At 33.9% G+C, this 21464-nt stretch overlaps 1 protein-coding gene across 2 annotated transcripts in view; it reads left to right on the forward strand.

Annotated features, from left to right (window-relative positions):
- The first annotated feature begins 1158 nt into the window (after positions 1-1158).
- The window catches only part of LOC134663890 (pancreatic triacylglycerol lipase-like), a 31149-nt gene continuing 10843 nt past the window's right edge, over positions 1159-21464 (forward strand). For both annotated transcript variants that reach the window (XM_063520436.1, XM_063520428.1), the window contains exons 1-2: positions 1159-1308; positions 2614-2659. In XM_063520436.1, coding sequence (XP_063376506.1) covers positions 1263-1308; positions 2614-2659 — 92 coding nt within the window. In that variant the 5' untranslated portion in view covers positions 1159-1262. The remainder of the gene's footprint in view (positions 1309-2613; positions 2660-21464) is intronic.

Genomic DNA, 21464 nt, shown 5'->3' on the forward strand with positions numbered 1-21464 from the left:
GACATATTAAATATGTATATTAAACCTTCTCGTCTCTAAAATATATTCAGGAGTTAAAAAAACATAATAATCTTAATTTTACGTGTTTGAAAATGATTATTTTCTATTCAGTCCCAATGCCTATCTTGACGGAAGTAGTGTAACAGAAATGGACTAAGTGTTTTAAGTAAAAAAATAATAATACAAAGTAATCCTCAACATAACCTTTACTTTTTCTGAACACCATTGGCCTTTGAATAGTGGCACCTAACCATGCGTTAAGGTCTCTCTATAACTGACTTAGAATATGTCTAGTCTAATAGAAGCTAATATAGATAGGTAATACAATAGTTATTTGTTTTACAAGGGGGCAAAGTTGTTGTTTAACTGCTCGTGCTAATATTGATACCCGAGCAAGCGAAAGATTCCAAAATTGAACCACGAGCCTAGCGAGTGGTTCTAAAAATTGAATCTTTAGCGTTGCGAGGGTTTCAAAGCACGAGGGTTAAACAAAATTTGCCTCCGAGTGAAACACAAAAAATTTCACCACACCAACCTGAAGCAAATTTAAATGTAAAATTTCAAACAAAATCAAACCAAATGAAATCCAAATGAATGTTATTAAATATTTATCATCCAAAATCATAATTTTAAAGCCATTTCTACCAGCAAACATAAGATACCAACTCAAAATTTGCATTTGATTACTTTGTCTCACATGTGAATAAAATGCAACTTTGCTATCAGTTTTTGAAGTGCAAAGTAAGCCTTTCCGAGCTGGTGTGGTGAAAAAAATCATTCACGTCTGAAACCATTATCGTTGCGTGAAACCAAAATAAAAATGTATATAGTTGGCCAAAAGTAGGTACGAGCCCATAATAGATAACCAATACAGGATGCCCACTATTAAACGTGAACGTGCATAGCCACTAATAAAATATTAAAACAGCACTTTTAATATAGTTATAAACGCAAAAACACACACATTAATTTCAACAATAATGTATTTTTTTTCCTACTTACACGGATTATTAAAATAAGTGCTACATTAGCTACAAATCTATTAGAAATGATTTAATAAAAACCTTTCATGCGCACCCATCCATATTTAAACTAACTTTGACACACAATGTAAAAAAAAGAAATAATGAAGAATGTAAAAATGCAAATTAAAACAGATTCGTCAGCTCGCTGCGTCGTTTCATATCAGTAGGGTGCGCAGACGCTGCTAAACGTGCGCACGGCCGCGCCACACGACCCCCGTACAGTGTCAACAAAACAAAATGTGTAGTGAAAAGTGCCACTGGAATTTATTACTACTTTTTATAGGTACATTTATATTTATTTTGTGTTACGTAGGGTTGATTTTCAGGCTATGGTGTTAGTGATGATGATGATGATATATAGTCTACCATAATTTCTGAAAAACTAAACGCGCAACTTAATTGTGCCGGCATCGGCAGTTGATGATTTAATGTATTTATTTCACTTCACACCCGAACATACATATAGTTTGGGAAAAAGAATTAAAGTAAGAATATTTTTATCAACAGTTTTATCACTGATAGAAACATTATTATGGGAAAGGCAAACCTAAAAATTCATAAATCGTTCGTTCATCGTAATATTGCAAAAAAAACCTGGCAAGTGCGAGTCGGACTCGCGCACGAAGGGTTCCGTACCATAATGCAAAAAAAAAAGCAACGGCCCATCCAAGTACTGACCACTCCCGACGTTGCTTAACTTTGGTCAAAAATCACGTTTGTTGTATGGGAGCCCCATTTAAATCTTTATTTTATTCTGTTTTTAGTATTTGTTGTTATAGCGGCAACAGAAATACATCATCTGTGAAAATTTCAACTGTCTAGCTATCACGGTTCGTGAGATACAGCCTGGTGACAGACGGACGGACGGACGGACAGCGAAGTCTTAGTAATAGGGTCCCGTTTTACCCTTTGGGTACGGAACCCTAAAAATCATACCGAATCTTAAGAAAAATTCCAATTATTAAAATTAATAAAAATTACCTATAAACAAATACGTAATGAATTATAATTTATGGAACTAGTTTCAAGCGATGTAAAATAGGGTTGATTAAAAAAAATATCGACAAAAATTAATATATTGACAAAAAACAGGCACTTGAATATAATTGCGCGTGCTTTTATTATTCCCAGGAAATTATTTTATCGTTCAGGGTATCCATTTAGCGCTTAATAGGTACATTACATATCTAAACATTTAAGTGAATTTCAGACAGTCAAAACGTTTTACAATTGTTCGACGTATCTAAAAATATTTTTGGCAATATTAATTTGAAACCATAAATACAAAAACATAATGCATTTATTTTATGAGTAGGTTTTTCAAATAGTTAATTTGCATGGAATTGTTAAGCAACATTTTATAAAGTTAATCATAATTGGACTTGATACCTAGACTTTTGTGATAAGTAGTGTAAAAAACTATTTGGATCTAACGTATAACTTTTATGTAACTAATAATAGCCATGAAGTAATAATAAAAAAATTCTAGGAAAAGGTATTTACGTCGTAGTTTTTTTTTAAATATAGGTAAGGTACCCAATTAGCTGAGCTGTAAGTCATAAATTTTATAATTCACTCCACCTTGCAGGTATTTTTCACAGCACGCAAGCGGCTTGGTTGCGATGTTACAAGGGGTAAGTATTATTAGGGGTAAGTATTATATATCAGATTGTCCAATTAAAAAAGAAATAATAAACCAAAGAACGAAAAAGAACGTAATAATACCGGTATTTTTGTATGGAGCAAATACCGGTTTCCGAGCCCTGCTTTCTCTTTAACCGCTCCCCAGTAAAAAAAATCTAGGGGATTTAAATTTTAGTAAGAGAACATCTTAAATCAGGCGAACGGGGTGGCCACAAGGGGTGGTATTCTTCATCAAGATGTTCTCTTACTAAAATTTAAATCCCCTAGATTTTTTTTACTGGGGAGCGGTTAAAGAGAAAGTGTACTCAAAAACAATTGAGAATTTAGCTGAGCTGCGGGAAAGAATAACGGAGGCGGTTGAACTTGTAAATAGGGGAAGATTTGCCCGGAAAATAACCCGATCTTTTTTAAGAAGATGTCGTGCGTGCATTGCCGCTGAAGGAAGGCAGTTTGAACATTTATTGTAAAAAAAAAGAAGTCTGTTAATTTGTTTTTTATTTAATTTTTTTCTAATGAGAAAACTGGTCCTAAATTAAAGTAAAAAGATTGAGTCAATATCATAACCTTGCTCTTAAATTACGTGGAAATTTGATTTCTTATCTCGCTCACACTCCAAAATGACTCTTCCCGTCTCTATCAAACAAAGAAACGGCGTTGAGCAAAGCTTTAGGTAAGCTAAAGTCATTTTAAGGAAGTATGGACATTTTGCTAAAAAACTGGGATTATTTACAAAAAAAAATTGACCAATTATTTAAAAAGTAATCTAGCGGGTGTTATACCATTTTGGAATCCTTATTAAACGCGCCAGTTTTTAACGTTACTTGCCAAACTAGCGTAGTACTTTTTTTTTCAGTACAGTCAGTTAAAGTTGGGCGAAACAGTAAATTTAAATAATTTGGTTATGAAAAAGTGTAATTTTCTTCCAAGTAATAGCAGTTGGCTTTAAATTTTAGGCAAAAATCTACAGAAGCATTATTCAAGATTACATAATAATAAAAAAAATCGAATAAATTATGGAATTTGTAGTAAAAAGAGTTAAAGAACCACTACAGGGTGTGGATTTTTAGTGAATTATTAAAGTGACCATAATTTTTAAAGAACATGAGTTGGATTTTTTTTTGTATTTTTATGATAACTGTTATGACTTGGTATATCATCCGTTTACGGCTTGACGTCGATTTCTGGGACACCCTGTATGAAGCTAGCTTTGAGATGTGGGTCTAATATTTTTTCTTAGTAAAGAGTTATTTATCTCCGTTTTTTATTTGACCTAAACTAGTTTAGTACCTACTTTAAGTACTTACCTACTTTTATTTTCATACGTCAATTGTAAATTTGATCCCTTTTGCAACAATAATATATTTGACGCTGACTGTACAATTGACGTATGAAGATAAAAGTACATAAATTGAATTAAGTAAAAAAATTTTGTAGGTACTTTGAATTAAAAAAAAAAATATTGTAATAATTTCCACAAATAAAATTTAATAAAAAGTAGGTATTAAGTAGGCTAAAAGGTTTTAATGACCTAAACTAGTTTAGGTCAAATAAAAAACGGAGATAAATAACTCTTTACTAAGAAAAAATATTAGACCCACATCTCAAAGCTAGCTTCATACAGGGTGTCCCAGAAATCGACGTCAAGCCGTAAACGGATGATAGACCAAGTCATAACAGTTATCATAAAAATACAAAAAAAAATCCAACTCATGTTCTTTAAAAATTATGGTCACTTTAATAATTCACTAAAAATCCACATCCTGTAGTGGTTCTTTAACTCTTTTTACTACAAATTCCATAATTTATTCGATTTTTTTTATTATTATGTAATCTTGAATAATGCTTCTGTAGATTTTTGCCTAAAATTTAAAGCCAACTGCTATTACTTGGAAGAAAATTACACTTTTTCATAACCAAATTATTTAAATTTACTGTTTCGCCCAACTTTAACTGACTGTACTGAAAAAAAAATGTACTACGCTAGTTTGGCAAGTAACGTTAAAAACTGGCGCGTTTAATAAGGATTCCAAAATGGTATAACACCCGCTAGATTACTTTTTAAATAATTGGTCAATTTTTTTTTGTAAATAATCCCAGTTTTTTAGCAAAATGTCCATACTTCCTTAAAATGACTTTAGCTTACCTAAAGCTTTGCTCAACGCCGTTTCTTTGTTTGATAGAGACGGGAAGAGTCATTTTGGAGTGTGAGCGAGATAAGAAATCAAATTTCCACGTAATTTAAGAGCAAGGTTATGATATTGACTCAATCTTTTTACTTTAATTTAGGACCAGTTTTCTCATTAGAAAAAAATTAAATAAAAAACAAATTAACAGACTTCTTTTTTTTTACAATAAATGTTCAAACTGCCTTCCTTCAGCGGCAATGCACGCACGACATCTTCTTAAAAAAGATCGGGTTATTTTCCGGGCAAATCTTCCCCTATTTACAAGTTCAACCGCCTCCGTTATTCTTTCCCGCAGCTCAGCTAAATTCTCAATTGTTTTTGAGTACACTTTCTCTTTAACCGCTCCCCAGTAAAAAAAATCTAGGGGATTTAAATTTTAGTAAGAGAACATCTTGATGAAGAATACCACCCCTTGTGGCCACCCCGTTCGCCTGATTTAAGATGTTCTCTTACTAAAATTTAAATCCCCTAGATTTTTTTTACTGGGGAGCGGTTAAAGAGAAAGCAGGGCTCGGAAACCGGTATTTGCTCCATACAAAAATACCGGTATTATTACGTTCTTTTTCGTTCTTTGGTTTATTATTTCTTTTTTAATTGGACAATCTGATAACACAAATTCGTAACCTAAATACATGATCCAGTCTTACGTAAAGAGCATAAAATAATTCTAAATATTGGTCTATTTCGGGGTTTTCAAAAAATACCGGTTCCGAGCCCTGAGAGAAAGTGTACTCAAAAACAATTGAGAATTTAGCCGAGCTGCGGGAAAGAATAACGGAGGCGGTTGAATTTGTAAATAGGGGAAGATTTGCCCGGAAAATAACCCGATCTTTTTTAAGAAGATGTCGTGCGTGCATTGCCGCTGAAGGAAGGCAGTTTGAACATTTATTGTAAAAGAAAAAGAAATCTGATAATTTGTTTTTTATTTAATTTTTTTCTAATGAGAAAACTGGTCCTAAATTAAAGTAAAAAGATTGAATCAATATCATAACCTTTCTCTTAAATTACGTGGAAATTTGATTTCTTATCTCGCTCACACTCCAAAATGACTCTTCCCGTCTCTATCAAACAAAGAAACGGCGTTGAGCAAAGCTTTAGTTAAGCTAAAGTCATTTTAAGGAAGTATGGACATTTTGCTAAAAAACTGGGATTATTTACAAAAAAAAAAATTGACCAATTATTTAAAAAGTAATCTAGCAGGTGTTATACCATTTTGGAATCCTTATTAAACGCGCCAGTTTTTAACGTTACTTGCCAAACTAGCGTAGTACATTTTTTTTTCAGTACAGTCAGTTAAAGTTGGGCGAAACAGTAAATTTAAATAATTTGGTTATGAAAAAGTGTAATTTTCTTCCAAGTAATAGCAGTTGGCTTTAAATTTTAGGCAAAAATCTACAGAAGCATTATTCAAGATTACATAATAATAAAAAAAATCGAATAAATTATGGAATTTGTAGTAAAAAGAGTTAAAGAACCACTACAGGGTGTGGATTTTTTAGTGAATTATTAAAGTGACCATAATTTTTAAAGAACATGAGTTGGATTTTTTTTTGTATTTTTATGATAACTGTTATGACTTGGTCTATCATCCGTTTACGGCTTGACGTCGATTTCTGGGACACCCTGTATAGCGACTTGAGCAGAACTGTCGATCACTAATATTAATAAAGCGATTATAACTTTTCGAAAAACTGCTTGTCTAAGCTTACCCTTGTTAATTCTAGTCCCGGTCTCCCCTACACACATACTTATGCACTTTTGGTAAGCAAGCCTAGCTTTGAGTTAGCGAAAAAGATAAAAGATAAAGATAAAAGAAGACGCAATGAAGTCCGTATCAAATTTAATTGAAAAAAATTATCCTTTGGAAAATCATTCCAAATAAATTCAAAGAAATATTTAAACAGACTTAAAAAATATTTAGGGACATGGATTCTTTTACCTAAACATTTAAAGATAATTACAAAATACCTTATTAACCACCTCTATAACTGAGATATATCTTCTATTCTCACCCCTATTAATGGGACCCTCTGTAAATGAGACAGAAATTTATTTGTACCTGGCTAACTGAGAGCCTGGGTAAGTGGGATACCTCTTTAAGTGAGACAAATCTGCTCGTCCCTTGAAGTTTCACTTATCCAGGTTTCACTGTATATGTTTATATTCATAGCTCAATGCCGTATCTAAGCGTACTTTTTATGCGAGACGGGGCAATGTTCTTTTAAATTATGATCCTTTTATTCCTCTTGGTTAGAATTTAAAATTATCGACGACGATGTATATAGTATACATACCGTATCAAATGACAATGAATTCTTGAAATATCTTCCATTTTCATTGGACGAATTGATTTGAAATTTGGTAAGCAATTAAAGTTAGTTTACATAGTATCTTCGCGCGGCGTGCGACGTAATATCGAAACAATACAATACAATACACTAGTATTTATCACAGATTACATTATTTCCGTCGATTCAAACTACATACATAATTCAGCATTCAGTTAATCCTTAAATATTGTATAAAGCGCAACTGTGGCTGAATACCAAATACCATAAGGAAAAAAAATATAAAAAAAAAGTAAATCCGACTTCAAAAATGATGTATAATAAAATAATATCAACGTTTAACTCGTTGACTAAAGACACGACCTATAGACAATTACATAATAAACTAGTAGATGATACACAAATATAATCGATGCAGAATACATTTCCCAACGAGGTAGTCATATGATCATGACACTTATATACGGCCCCGACACTATCATGGATACTGACATTACTTTGACGGAATGACGTTTTTAGTGATAGTGTAGGGAGTGTCATGAAGGAATGACGGCAAGTAATGAAGTTTATTTTAATAATTTCCGTCAGTATTGGAGTTATGTCAAAGTAATGATACTAGAAATGACATTATACTGACAGTGAATTGGTTAGAATGATGAAATCAGAAATGACAGAAAGAATGATGGACGATAATGAAATTATTAAACATTTTTAATATTTTTGAAGAAATGTCAAAATAATGACATTATACTGATAGTGAGTGGAGCGCATCACTCTAATCCTCGGAGTAATTAACAATGGAGGCGCCATTAACAGGCATTCCCCTCTGTCGAAAATAGGCGGCCAATGGTCAACCATATGTATGGACTGACGTTTATCTGACATGACGTACCTATACATTTGATGTACCCCTCCCCCGCAAAAAACGGCAGACTATTTTGTACCGAAAATTTTAGACATGGCGTCTCCGTTGTTAATTACTCCGAGCTCTAATCCCTCATTCCGTCATTTAAAGTACTTTAGAAGAAGGTTTTATACTAACAAGAGTCATTACTGGCATTTAAATCAATAAGTGAAGTATACCTACTCTATTATCATTGCTCTAAAGTTTATTTTCACTTGACTCTTAAGAAAAAAGGAAAACATGCAGAATACGATGCACAAAGAAAATCTCTGTCCCTTTCTAAAACTTTCCATACATGAAATAAAAATTAAAAACCTTTTATTTTATGTTGTTTACAACAATTTAATTATATTTTTACCGGGAAACGCGAAAATCTAAATTTAGTTATCTGCCTCTTTATCGTTCGAATATGCAAAAGTGAGGATGATGATGATGAAAAGTGATAGAGAGGTTAGATAACGAAATTTCGTGTTTCGCGGTAGACCCCCAGATTGTGATGGATTGTGGTAGTGGCGCCCCCTACGCAGAGTTTCGAGTAATATTCCCTATTCAGGGAAATCATAGAAGTAGCATCCTATAGAAGTGGTGTGCGCGTGCCTCCGTGAGGGACAAAACATACGCAATGCGACAATATTAAAAACACGTTTTAACATTCCTGACAATATACCAAAAACAATGTACGTAATTCGGTCGGGTTATTTGTTGCCCACCATAGCCCATACTAACAAAAAGGTGGGGAACAAACAAAAAGTGAGACTGTGACAAGGACAAGCAATAGTAGGTACCGCTTTCTCTGCTACTCCTACTGAAAGTTCTATAAGTGTATCTCGTTCGGTCATTTGGCCCCTCCCCCATATCTTCTCTATATTATTGTACCTCTATGAGGGAAATATAATAATATTACGCAATACTCTGCGTAGGGGGCGCCTCTAGCACATACTGAGGGCTTACCGCGTAATTTTCTCTTTATCACTCTTGCGTATTCGAGCGTTAGAGACTGATAACGAAATTTCGATTTTCGCATTTCGAAGTAGACCCTCTGAATTTGCTAGTGGACCCTACGCCGACCTTTGCGTAATATTCCCTTTTGCGTTTTATTTCGTGCATGGAGTTCAATATATTTTTTAAAATATGGTCAACATCCCTATTTTGTATATTCTGTATATGGCCTTATATAATAACATGTTGTAAGTATGCATCTATCCTATAAGTAAACTCTCTGGTTTATGGCATTATTTATAAACGCGTTACTGGCCTGAATTAGCTATGAATAGTTTTGATCTTCTCGTTTTGGTCTTTATCTTTCATTTTGACTTATGTATTTGTAAGAAGGATAAAACATATTAACTAAATCAGGCCTGTAAAGCTTAAAAAGTTTTATGACTAATTGAGAATGAATAGTTAGTGTTTATGGTTAAATGTTCCATATAAGACTATCCCGTTCGAACTTGCTTTATGACGGACTCTTTTTATATACCTCCTTACTTCGAACCTCCACAGATATTGTTTTTACTAAACGTCAGGTCAACCGCAGAAACCCCGACTAGTTTTAATCAGCAAAATCCTAACCACTTTTTTAATAATTAATATAATTATGTACAAGTATTAGTATTTCGGATACCCCAAAAACCTGTGTCTTAAAGTGGGCTATAATGGTTTGTACAAAATAAAACGAAAGAACATTTACATTAAATTACAATGAAACAACACAATAAATTGAATATAAACCAATCCAGTACTTACGGTGCATGGAAATCTCAACGCTACGACTACACATATTTCGTCGGCTAGAAGACTGGCGTCAACTAACAAACAAGTTGTTGTGTTGCTGTTTGCGAGCGAGAAAATTCGAATATTGGCGAGAACTTTTAAATTTTAGCAGTGTTTTAAGCTGTTATTTTATATTTTAGCGCTTTGATTCACTTTACCGGATCCGAGACCGGATCCGGTGAATTTTGCCGGATCCGGTATCTTGAAAAATGTGCCGGATCCGGCCGGATTGCCGGATCCGCCGGACCGGATTGCAATCCCTACATATCAGGTAACTTTTTTCTTAACCAAATGCGTATTCATTCTTACATAACAGAAGAATCCAGTAGGTACAGTCAGCGTCGTATAGTAGGTAACATCCAAAGTATTCAAATAGTTCGGTACACCATATAATAGGTATGTATGGCGTACCGAACTATTTGAATACTTTGGATGTTACCTACTATATGATGCTGATTGTACTTTAAGAATAGTTTGATTTCCGGTTCGTGGTAAGAATAAAAAAAAATATTTGGATACATTTTTTAACTACCAATCTTTCACACAGTCGCCGCACGCACGCACGAAAAGGTTGAAACAAATAAATATTATTTTTAATTAACTATTTCTTTTCTGCATTTTTCTGGCTCATCGGGCATAGAGTTGCCACAGTACATAGTTGACCGAAGCGAAGCGAAGGTCTACGTATTGACTCGGGCGTTTTGCTTTTGTATGTCCGGATGTTCTCCTCTACAGGTCGCAATTCTTAACCGATTCTCGTGAAATTTTGCAACCGAATTCTATGAACCGATAATTTTTTTTTGTCGAGCCGGTTTTTGAAAATTTTTCAAAATGGAAAAGTTGTGATAGCTCGCGCTCATACAAATAGTCGTATCGGTATCATAAGAGTGTATTCTTTTTGAGACATGTTTACAGATTAAATGTCAAAAAATTCAGAAAATTTATTTCGCTGGTTTTGGAGGAATTAGGATTGTTCATTTTTTTTCAAATGTTCTATTTCGAAAACCATTTCGAGATATAAGGTTTTTAAACAGTTTCCGACATTTGCTGCGATATAATAATTGAGGATTGAAGATATTTCAACAAATATCCTTATGACCTTAGTTTGACCTTCTCCTGGGCTGAATGTAAAGTCATTGCATAATAAAAGTTATCGAACCATAGTAAATAAATCCGTCACTCACGTATTGTCAAAGTTATCATTGTCATCGATTGTCATAACAAAATTTTTCAGTTAAACCGCTGCGCTTGTTTGTTACAATTTGATTTATAATTAATACCTAAACAGTATATTTCATTGCTTAATAATATATCAAAAACCTTGTTCCTATGTGTGGGAATGATTCACAAAAATAATAGTTCGAATCCACGAAGACCTACGACGTGAAAGATGGTGCCGTGAATTAAACTTGGAATACCTACCTACTTCACGTGTTACACACAGTATTGCTGTGAGAATCACGTCGATGTAAGTATAAAATTAATATTAATTTACTACAATTAAGTATTTAAAAGCTCACTTTATTGGTAGGGTCATGGTATCTATTTATTTTCTGTGGTAATGTAGCCAGAGTATCTAAAGGCAAACCGTTAAACAGAGATGGTGCCTACTAGAAAGAAGGAATATACAAGAATACATAGCCATACTCAAAATTCAGCCTGAAACTGCTTTAAAAAGATATATTTTCTAATTTCCAGGTACATGTTGCAGTTCAAGCTGCTGATATCATGGTGGACAAGACTTAATAAAGAGTTGTGAATAATAAAACATGTTTTTGTTTACCTACTTTTTTATTAATTTGGGAAATATGTTATATATGTTTCCAAAAAAAATAGTAACTTTACATTAAATGTATGTTTACCATGTTCTCCACGAGCATCTGACAATGATGGCTTCTTGTTGACCATCCAGAAGAGAAGTGTATGGTTTGTTATTTACTCTGTTCCCAGGCATTATTTACGGTCGTGAAGTATTACGACGATTAATAATTTATATGACGTTCATTTCAATACAAAATGCTCAACTTTGTTCTGGGCCCAAGTGCAGTTACATATCTCACAGCTGTATCTAAATAGGAATCACGATGACCTGAAATAATAGGATATAATTAGCAAAATTGGCATGTTCCTAATATAGTAGTATAAGTATGTAGTACAATATCCAAACAATGGTGACAAGCCGGTAGAAAGCACCCACTGGGTGCTAAGCTACCTTTAGCAATGGACGCTTGTAACGATTTTATGAATCCAATCTTCTTACAAATCGAATCAGTTAAAATATATATGATGTAGGTAACTTACATTTGTATTTTTGCTCCCTTGATTTCAGCCAAGTTATGGTTGGAGTTGGATGCTATATGGATACATACTCCAATAAAACTAAGTTATATTATATAACTTAGGCAGATTTCTGGAATCAGCTTTCTCAAATTTATAGCGTAGGTATTTTGAAATTAATGATTCAAAATAAACGAGTTTTCCATTCCAGACGATTGTTATTTATAGAAACACGTGACACTGACATTGTCGACAGGTGACATTACAATCAATTGACAATGTCAACTATTTTTTTAATGCTTGTTGTTGCTTGTGCATTATCCTAATCAGCCGACGACATGTAATTTACGAGAAGTCGTATCTCATATTTTCAATAAATTATAAATATTCAACCGAGCCACGAATTACTAAATCATTCAAATTGGTATCTTAAATTAACCTATATTTTCAGAAAATAAAATAAAAATGGGGGTCTAAAAAAAATGAACAATCCTAATTAAGATATTTAGTTTTGTATGTCCGGATGTTCTCCTCTACAGGTCGCAATTCTTAACCGATTCTCGTGAAATTTTGTAACCGAATTCTATGAACCGATAAAAATTTTTTGTCGAGCCGGTTTTTGAAAAATTTTCAAAATGGAAAAGTTGTAATAGCTCGCGCTCATACAAATAGTCGTATCGCTATCATAAGAGTGTATTCTTTTTGAGACATGTTTACAGATTAAATGTCAAAAAATCAGAAAATTTATATCGCTGGTTTTGGAGGTATTAAGATATTTAGTTTTTACTTGAGAATGAGTAGCTAAATTTCGTCACCTTAAGTAAGAACCATCATGGCGTATTTTGCAAACGTTCGCTTTTTTTTGTTTGCACAGAAGGTCTGGGTTCGATCCCCAGTAATTATATGCTGGGATATAACTTTTGTATTTTTTTACACTTTTCGTATTGTTTTTTTTTTATTTACTATATTTTCATCGTGCCCAATAAGATATGCTCGCGAGGTCTACAGCTCACAGAGCCACTAGTATAATTACGACAGGTTAGAAATATTTGAATAATTGAATAATGTCTTGGTTTTGTGTTCTTCAAAACGTACACTACAACATAACTAAGAACGGTTAGGAAAATAATAACTTAAAATTCCCCGTGAAAGGTAATGATAAAAATACTGATAGAAATACTGATAAGTGTGTGGGGAGATTTAGGAATGTCATGACCTGACTGGACCAAACGCTGGAGCGTTATGAAATTTCATGTCATTGCTAATGATAGTGTCGGGGCCGTAATAAATATTTTGGTGAGGTCAAAGTTTCGGTCACGTAAGAAAAAAAGAAAACACATAAGTTAGGTATTCGACGTTGCTCCCCAAAGTAGAAACATTAAGTAATTTTGTGTTTAAGTAACAGCGTCAGAAAAATAAATACACAACATACATTTCGCACTACTTATCAAAATATGATTCAATTTATTACTTCTATACTAGCTTATCTTGTTAACCCTTTGACCGCCGTTGTCCGGTATAGAAGACAACGATAGAACGATACGCTGGCGCCGTCGTCTTGTATACAAGACACAAATTCAACCACTAAGTTAATGTGAAAATAATAACAATTGCAATTTCATTTACACTCGTGTTCATATTTAAGGTCTTTGTTTTTTCATTTATTTGCTTTTTAAGCCGCTATATAAATCCCTTCTTTTATAATAAGGCATTTAAAAAAATTGCTCCAATTTTCAACATTTTTCATGTTCCTCGTCGCCGTTGTCTTGTATAAAAGACAGCTAGGGATGGGAATTTTAACTCGATATGGTAATTTTTAAAGTAAATATAAAGTCAGAAATATGTTTTTATCTAAGTATTTGAACACTTGTTAATCGCCAATTTTTTTCAACGAATAGTAGGTAACTACTTACTAGAATACGTAGAACGAGAGTCAGATAGGCATAACTATATTTAAAGTTCAGGTAGCTTCTTTAGCTCTATAAAGTAGAGTCAGACAAGTAAATTTGCCATTGTAGATTGTGGACTATTTAATTGCAGAAGAGATAAATAAAAAAAAATAATTGATGTTATTTTATAGCTTAGTGGGAAGGGATACACCGCCGCGACCGCTTCGCACAAGTGTGGTACAGGGACATACCTGTTTATCAGACTTTACTTTTATTGTTATAACATTGAAGTTAATGTGTAATTTTTTTGTAACAAGTCGTTGAACGTTTTTTTGATAAGAGTTTACCTATAGATTAATGTAAACCAAACTGAAATTATAATGATAGATTCTAATTCCGGAATAATATCTTCACTCATTAAAAATTCAACCCACGTGTAATTTTCACTAAAACAGTTCCGGTATATTGACTTTATCGACACATGATGCGCAGCTTTAACGTTACGCCAATAAAGTTTACGTACCGACAAGCGCTTACGCCGTTGATCTAGAGACTATTATTACTTGATCCGCGCGGAAACAGTCCTTGTCGGTCTGCATTGCGGGCAGTCCATGGGCGCCGTTGTCTTGTATAAAAGACTTCTCGTACAGCCTAGTGCGGCGATATCACGTCTTGAAACGACATTGTTTAGTGGTTGTTTTTTATGTTAAATCCCTATATTTTAAACATTTTCGGGTGTAAAACATATGTTTAATTTTGGCAATTTGGAATGAAATTAAAACAGGATAAGAACAAAGCTAAATTAAAAAGATTTTTACCATAATATTGTAAATATCGATATCACTATTTGCAATCCCTAAACTTTTTATTAGTTGTTTACTTAAAATTTGCTCTGGCGTGTGAGTGAGCGTCTTTGCGGACTAGGTCCGGCGGCCAAAAGGTTAAAAAACAAAGATTTTAAAAGAAGTTCATGGCTAAAGCTCTTGATCTTGAATAATATGTATATATAAAAACCTATTGTGCTTTGATTTACTATGCCATTTTATATTTACAGTCAATCAATCAACGTCAATCACGTCAATCAAATTGCTAAGCTCGTAGGTATTTAAATCAATTTAACAAAAAACTACTAAAATAAATAGATTAAGGTAAGTACATACGTATACCGTAGTAGTAAAGGTATACGGAATAAACAAGCTTAGATTATTACACTTGTTTATTTTTTACTTGTCATGTTTTCATCTCACGATGCCTTGGACCAAATAATAAACGTTCATCATCATCAATCATACCATAGGAATCTAAATTCGTATTTTGTGCTGATATAGTATACATACCGTATCAAATGACAATGAATTCTTGAAATATCTTCCATTTTCATTGGACGAATTGATTTGAAATTTGGTAAGCAATTAAAGTTAGTTTACATAGTATCTTCGCGCGGCGTGCGACGTAATATCGAAACAATACAATACAATACACTAGTATTTATCACAGATTACATTATTTCCGTCGATTCAAACTACATACATAATTCAGCATTCAGCATTCAGTTAATCCTTAAATATTGTATAAAGCGCAACTGTGGCTGAATACCAAATACCATAAGGAAAAAAAATATAAAAAAAAAGTAAATCCGACTTCAAAAATGATGTATAATAAAATAATATCAACGTTTAACTCGTTGACTAAAGACACGACCTATAGACAATTACATAATAAACTAGTAGATGATACACAAATATAATCGATGCAGAATACATTTCCCAACGAGGTAGTCATATGATCATGACACTTATAAATATTTTGGTGAGGTCAAAGTTTCGGTCACGTAAGAAAAAAAGAAAACACATAAGTTAGGTATTCGACGTTGCTCCCCAAAGTAGAAACATTAAGTAATTTTGTGTTTAAGTAACAGCGTCAGAAAAATAAATACACAACATACATTTCGCACTACTTATCAAAATATGATTCAATTTATTACTTCTATACTAGCTTATCTTGTTAAAAAACAAAGATTTTAAAAGAAGATCATGGCTAAAGCTCTTGATCTTGAATAATATGTATATATAAAAACCTATTGTGCTTTGATTTACTATGCCATTTTATATTTACAGTCAATCAATCAACGTCAATCACGTCAATCAAATTGCTAAGCTCGTAGGTATTTAAATCAATTTAACAAAAAACTACTAAAATAAATAGATTAAGGTAAGTACATACGTATACCGTAGTAGTAAAGGTATACGGAATAAACAAGCTTAGATTATTACACTTGTTTATTTTTTACTTGTCATGTTTTCATCTCACGATGCCTTGGACCAAATAATAAACGTTCATCATCATCAATCATACCATAGGAATCTAAATTCGTATTTTGTGCTGATTGCTATTAAATCTGCTTTTAAAGAAATGTCAAGGGTTTGTTTTAAAAAGGGACGTAAAGCCAGAAAATTAGAAAGGAACAAGATATGTGGCGAACTGAGCGGAACTTGCGGCGATAGATTTGGTGATTCGAGCGGGTTTTATTAACGTTTCACCCCAATAACTCTGAAAGTAGGTACATACTTATATACTTCGGTACCTACATAAATTTTGCTACTCAAATCCCTCGACTATCTACCCGATTCGAACTTTAAGATCCGTCAATTAATAGATCTAGAAACGATATGGATTAGATATGTCAGTGTCAAACATGGACATATATATTACTTCGTAAGGACGCGGCTAACGAGCACTAAAAAGGGGGCCGCTACATGGGTGTGATATTTGCATTTATCACACCCCGGCGCTCAGTCGTGTGGCGAATTGCGCAGTAGAAAGTTGTCACGCAGCATAACACAAAAATGCCTTATTGCGTTGTAAAAGGGTGCAAAAACCATTATAGGAAGTATAAGAAAAAAAATGGGATCTCATATCATCGGTAAGTAATTTCCAATTAGGTTTATTTATTGCTTAAAACCAATTTTAAACGATAATTTTATTTCATTCTCACGAGCAACTAATGTTCGCTCGTACGTCATAGCGCTAATGCATTAACCTTGTAAGGACGTCATTTCTCTTTGGAAGTTATTATGAAGTAGAAATGCATACTGCGTGATTTGTATAGGTAAATTTACTTAAATATGATTAGTTGATTACCTACCGGATATAATTACCGAAATTAAAGTACCTATTGTCTGTCTTACAGAGTTTGTTCCCGTTTCTTTTACATAATTATTAAAAACATTCGAAATAACAAGATCAAGTATTTGTTATTGTTTTATTCGTTGACTTAGGTACCTAGTATATTAATTCTTGTCAGGTTAAAGTTTTTAATTATCTGTAGGTAAAACTCAAAAAAAATTAACAGGTGAGCGCTAGAAACAAAGCGCGCATTTTCAAACACCGATTAATTCACATCGCTGTATTTTATACTTTCCATTACCTACTTATATTTTTGCATCATATTTGTGGACAGGTGGCACGCTCTCGTTTCGGAGGCCAAGATTCTCTTTGGATCACTGAGCCAAAATAGTTAGTTTGTATTGCTGTTTCCTTCTTTTTTACTCTACCTGTTTTGCAAGCAAGAAACTAACAGAAATAGTTGTTCGCCGCATTTTACTCGCGAAAGCTCGGGAGGTACTTATCGAACTGTACTGCTGTAGCTAGTAGCTCGGCCAACTTGTCGACCTTGACAGAGCCGGCTTACACAGGGCGGCACACCGCACTGCGCGAATGTTTAAAATATTGCATTGCCACCTGAGACGATAATGACATCACGAAATAACGTAGAAGAACGGAAACTTATAAGGATAAGTTCGCCCATTTTAATACAATAAATATGTTAACTAAAGCATTTATTACGAGAATCATAAGTAATACATAGGCAAAGGGTTAGGTTAAGACATATGTAGGTAGGGTAGAAAAGGGGTTTCAGTCGATGTGTGGAAGGGCGGCACCGTCGTCGAACCCAAGCCACCAGGCGGGGGACTTAAACCGGTGGCGTGTGCCTCGGATGCACATGGTGGTGGCACGTATAACGGCGTTACTGATCCTGCATCTCAGCCAGCCCAGTACAGTACTTAGAGATCGGTTCCAACGTTGAGATATGGTTTCTGCCATATGTTTTATAACGGAGGACATTTGGGGTGCATAGACGCTGTCAACAGATGTTACAAGTGGTGTGAAAGTTGCATGTCGCATTTCACAGGCCGTGGAATATTTTCTCTGTTTTTCGTCTTCAGCTGATTTTAGTACAGATGTCACGGGTCTTGAGAGGTAAGAAGGAGCGTCAGTGTCGACGACACGGATATCAAACAACGCCAACAAATACAACAAATAATTTTGATTAACCATAAACTTAATCGACGCTCTTCTGATATAAACCGCGAATAAACTTAACAAGCCTTGTACGCCCGTACAAAGTTATCGCGAGAGTCGAGCTCACGTAGTTGTACGCAGTGTGTAACAGATGGCGCTTTTTTGCTGACATGAAGATTGCAACGGGCAATTCATATGCATGCGCTCATCCATAGTTTATATCTATGGTGTCAAATGAGGCGTTTTTTCAAACAAAAACGAACGTGTCTTGCTATTTCAGTCAGTCTCGGTAGGTAGTAAGTAAGTAGTGGCATGGAAAAATACGATTATGCACTATATCTGTACTAAGTAGCTATTTTGTATTAAAATTATATTGCTGTGGTGTGCAGGGCGAAGATATACAATTAAACATAATTGAAAATTAAACATATTTTAGTGATTTTTTTTCTATGGAGGCAAGTTCTTAGCGTTCGTAGATCTTAACTTCAACCGTTCAAGGTTTTGCTTAAGTTTCCGTGTATTGTTTTAATGGCATTTACCCTTGATAAAAACGTGTAAATGTTCAATACGAGTATAAAAACTAGTAATTTGCGCTACCTATACTCTTATTTTGTTAGAAACATCCTGCTACTTTTAAATTCTTCAAGGCATAAAGATTTAAGAATAGGCAACTTTATTTATACTTAGGGTACATCGCCAATTATTAGCCAGTTTTCAATTACCGGCCACCTATACTAAAATGAATTCTGTGTATAGGTGAATAGAACTCATTTTTGTAAGAGGCGGCCAGTTATTGAACGAGTGGGTTGTGGATAAATTTCAGTTACTGGCCATTTTCCTTATACTGAAAATGAGTTTTATTTATCTGTAAATAGAATTCATTTTTGGAATAGGTGGCCAGTAATTGAAAACTGGCTAATAATTGGATTTTCGTACCTTATATACTAAAATGAACTTTGTTCACCTATAAATAGAAATCAAATTAAGTGGCCAGTAATTGGGGGGTGGCTAGTAATTGGCGATGTACCCTATGTAAGGAAATTTGGAAAAATTTATGGTGCTATGGCAAGTTCGGTTTAGGTTACCTAAGTGGACCATTAGAGCACCTTGAGTTATACGTTATACAACGCACGCGGCCGCGGATCGTAATCGGGTGGCCCCGCTTTCTTTGCAGGTTTGTTGATAAACATGCGGCGCTAGTGCTAGGGTTGGCACTTCTTTTAAATAAATATTTTCTATAAAAAGGTGAAACTTTAAGAGAAAAGGGCTTAAATTAATGTTAGAACTTATTGTAATACATAGCAAAAAAAAACATAAATTTCAACTTTTATCTAAACCCGCTCGGAGGCTCTCTTTATTATTTGAAATCAATGGGAAAAGTTATATTTTATCCTCTAAGGTGCAAAGTTATTTTATTTGATTCAAGAATTGTTTTTTCTTGAATTTATTTGATGCAAACACCCGCCAGTAGATATTTTTTGTCAGTGATAGTGTTGCACATAATATATTAAGATGATTTCGTGCGTTTGGCATCCCTAGCCTGCGCACGCACCTCAAGACCGGTCTATTTGTTATCTTATACCTACTTCAAATTAAACAAGCTAACCTACACGTATTTTATTTATTCACGCATGTTTGTAATCTTTTTCCCAAAAACGGGTGTAACAGTCCCTTTTGACAATTTAATGAAATATAAATGGAACACCGTTATTATTTGTATTACGATAACCAAACAAAAAAAAGCCATAAGAAATAATAAATTGGTTACTTATATTAATTTTTTTATTATTTATAAATTTTACAAATCATTGAAAATCAGTGTTGGCAAAAGTAACTCTACTAGGGTTGGCTCCCGGGAAATACCGGAACCGAAGGTACCGGGAATTGGCTCTATTGCATGCTGTATCCATGAAGCCGGGCAGGCTGAATACATTCGTCTCATTGGTAAAATGTTAGGTACCCCAGATATTATCCCCTTGTCTTCGGCCTGTCAAATTGATCATTGATAAAGTGACCTTGACATTAAAACAATAAATTTTAACTCACACGCACGGATCCGTGTTTAAGCATGCGAGGGGTTAATCTACTTAAGTAGATATCAGCTAGGCAACCAGTAATGAATACTAGAAAGTGTTTGTTCTCCTTTAAATTATTCACAGTTGCATAGTAACACATTATTAATATTACATATGATTAATTAGTGAGCGAGTGATTTCGACAATAAGTTAACGATGTAGAAAAGTTAACGTACCTATCTATTTTGGTCTATATTTCTAGAGCAGTTTTGGGAACTCTAGTCAGTTTTATTGTGTTAACTTGTGGAACGAATTTCAGCAACTTCCATAGGTATTGTCGATTTATAATTTGACATTAAGTCGTTGCAACCATAAGGTAAACTTGAACAGTGATGGGGAACACCTTTAAGGTCGTCATAGACGGAGCGATAATATACCAGAGGATATCTTATACGAGTAGCAAGGCATCTTACGATATATTTTACGTACTATTTGACAGAATCTAAAACACGAGGCTATAATGTATATTTTGGTATATTACGATATTTTAAGATACCTTAAGATGGTATAGCTCGGTATATTACGATATATTTTGCTATATTTCGTCTCTCTCACAAGTCTCACAATGTAGGTACTATAGACAGAGAGCGATATATACCTATTTTGGAATCGTTGTGTGTGGTGGTAGCTATAGGTACCTACTTTAAGATATAGTTCGGTATCTCACGGTATATTATCCCTCCGTCTGTCCTGTGGCGGGCTTTACCACGCACGCACAACGCCAATATTAATAAAATTTAAAAGTAGAAATAATTAAGAGTACAATAATGAAACTATAGGAAGCAGGATTTGGTAATTCTGTCGTTTACCTGCGCATCCTGACCTAACCAACGTTTTAATTGTTTCTGAATGTCTAGAGCGGAAGAGGCAATTTGCCAATACAAACACAGGTCCGCTGCAATTGTCCAAGGCTTTTTTTTAAATCACGATCTTATGAAACGCATTTTCTAGTCATTATTCGCTCCATTGGTGGTTTAGCGTAAACCCACTTCGGATACATCACTCCCACGATACGTTTCTCATGTGATAAATTATAATCAAACGTTGAATGCTACCTACCTATAATAAGCTAAAACTTAAATATTTATAGCTAGATTAATCAGG

The sequence above is a fragment of the Cydia fagiglandana genome, chromosome 1 (assembly GCF_963556715.1).
Source record: "Cydia fagiglandana chromosome 1, ilCydFagi1.1, whole genome shotgun sequence".
In the NCBI taxonomy this organism is placed as follows: Eukaryota; Metazoa; Arthropoda; class Insecta; order Lepidoptera; family Tortricidae; genus Cydia; species Cydia fagiglandana.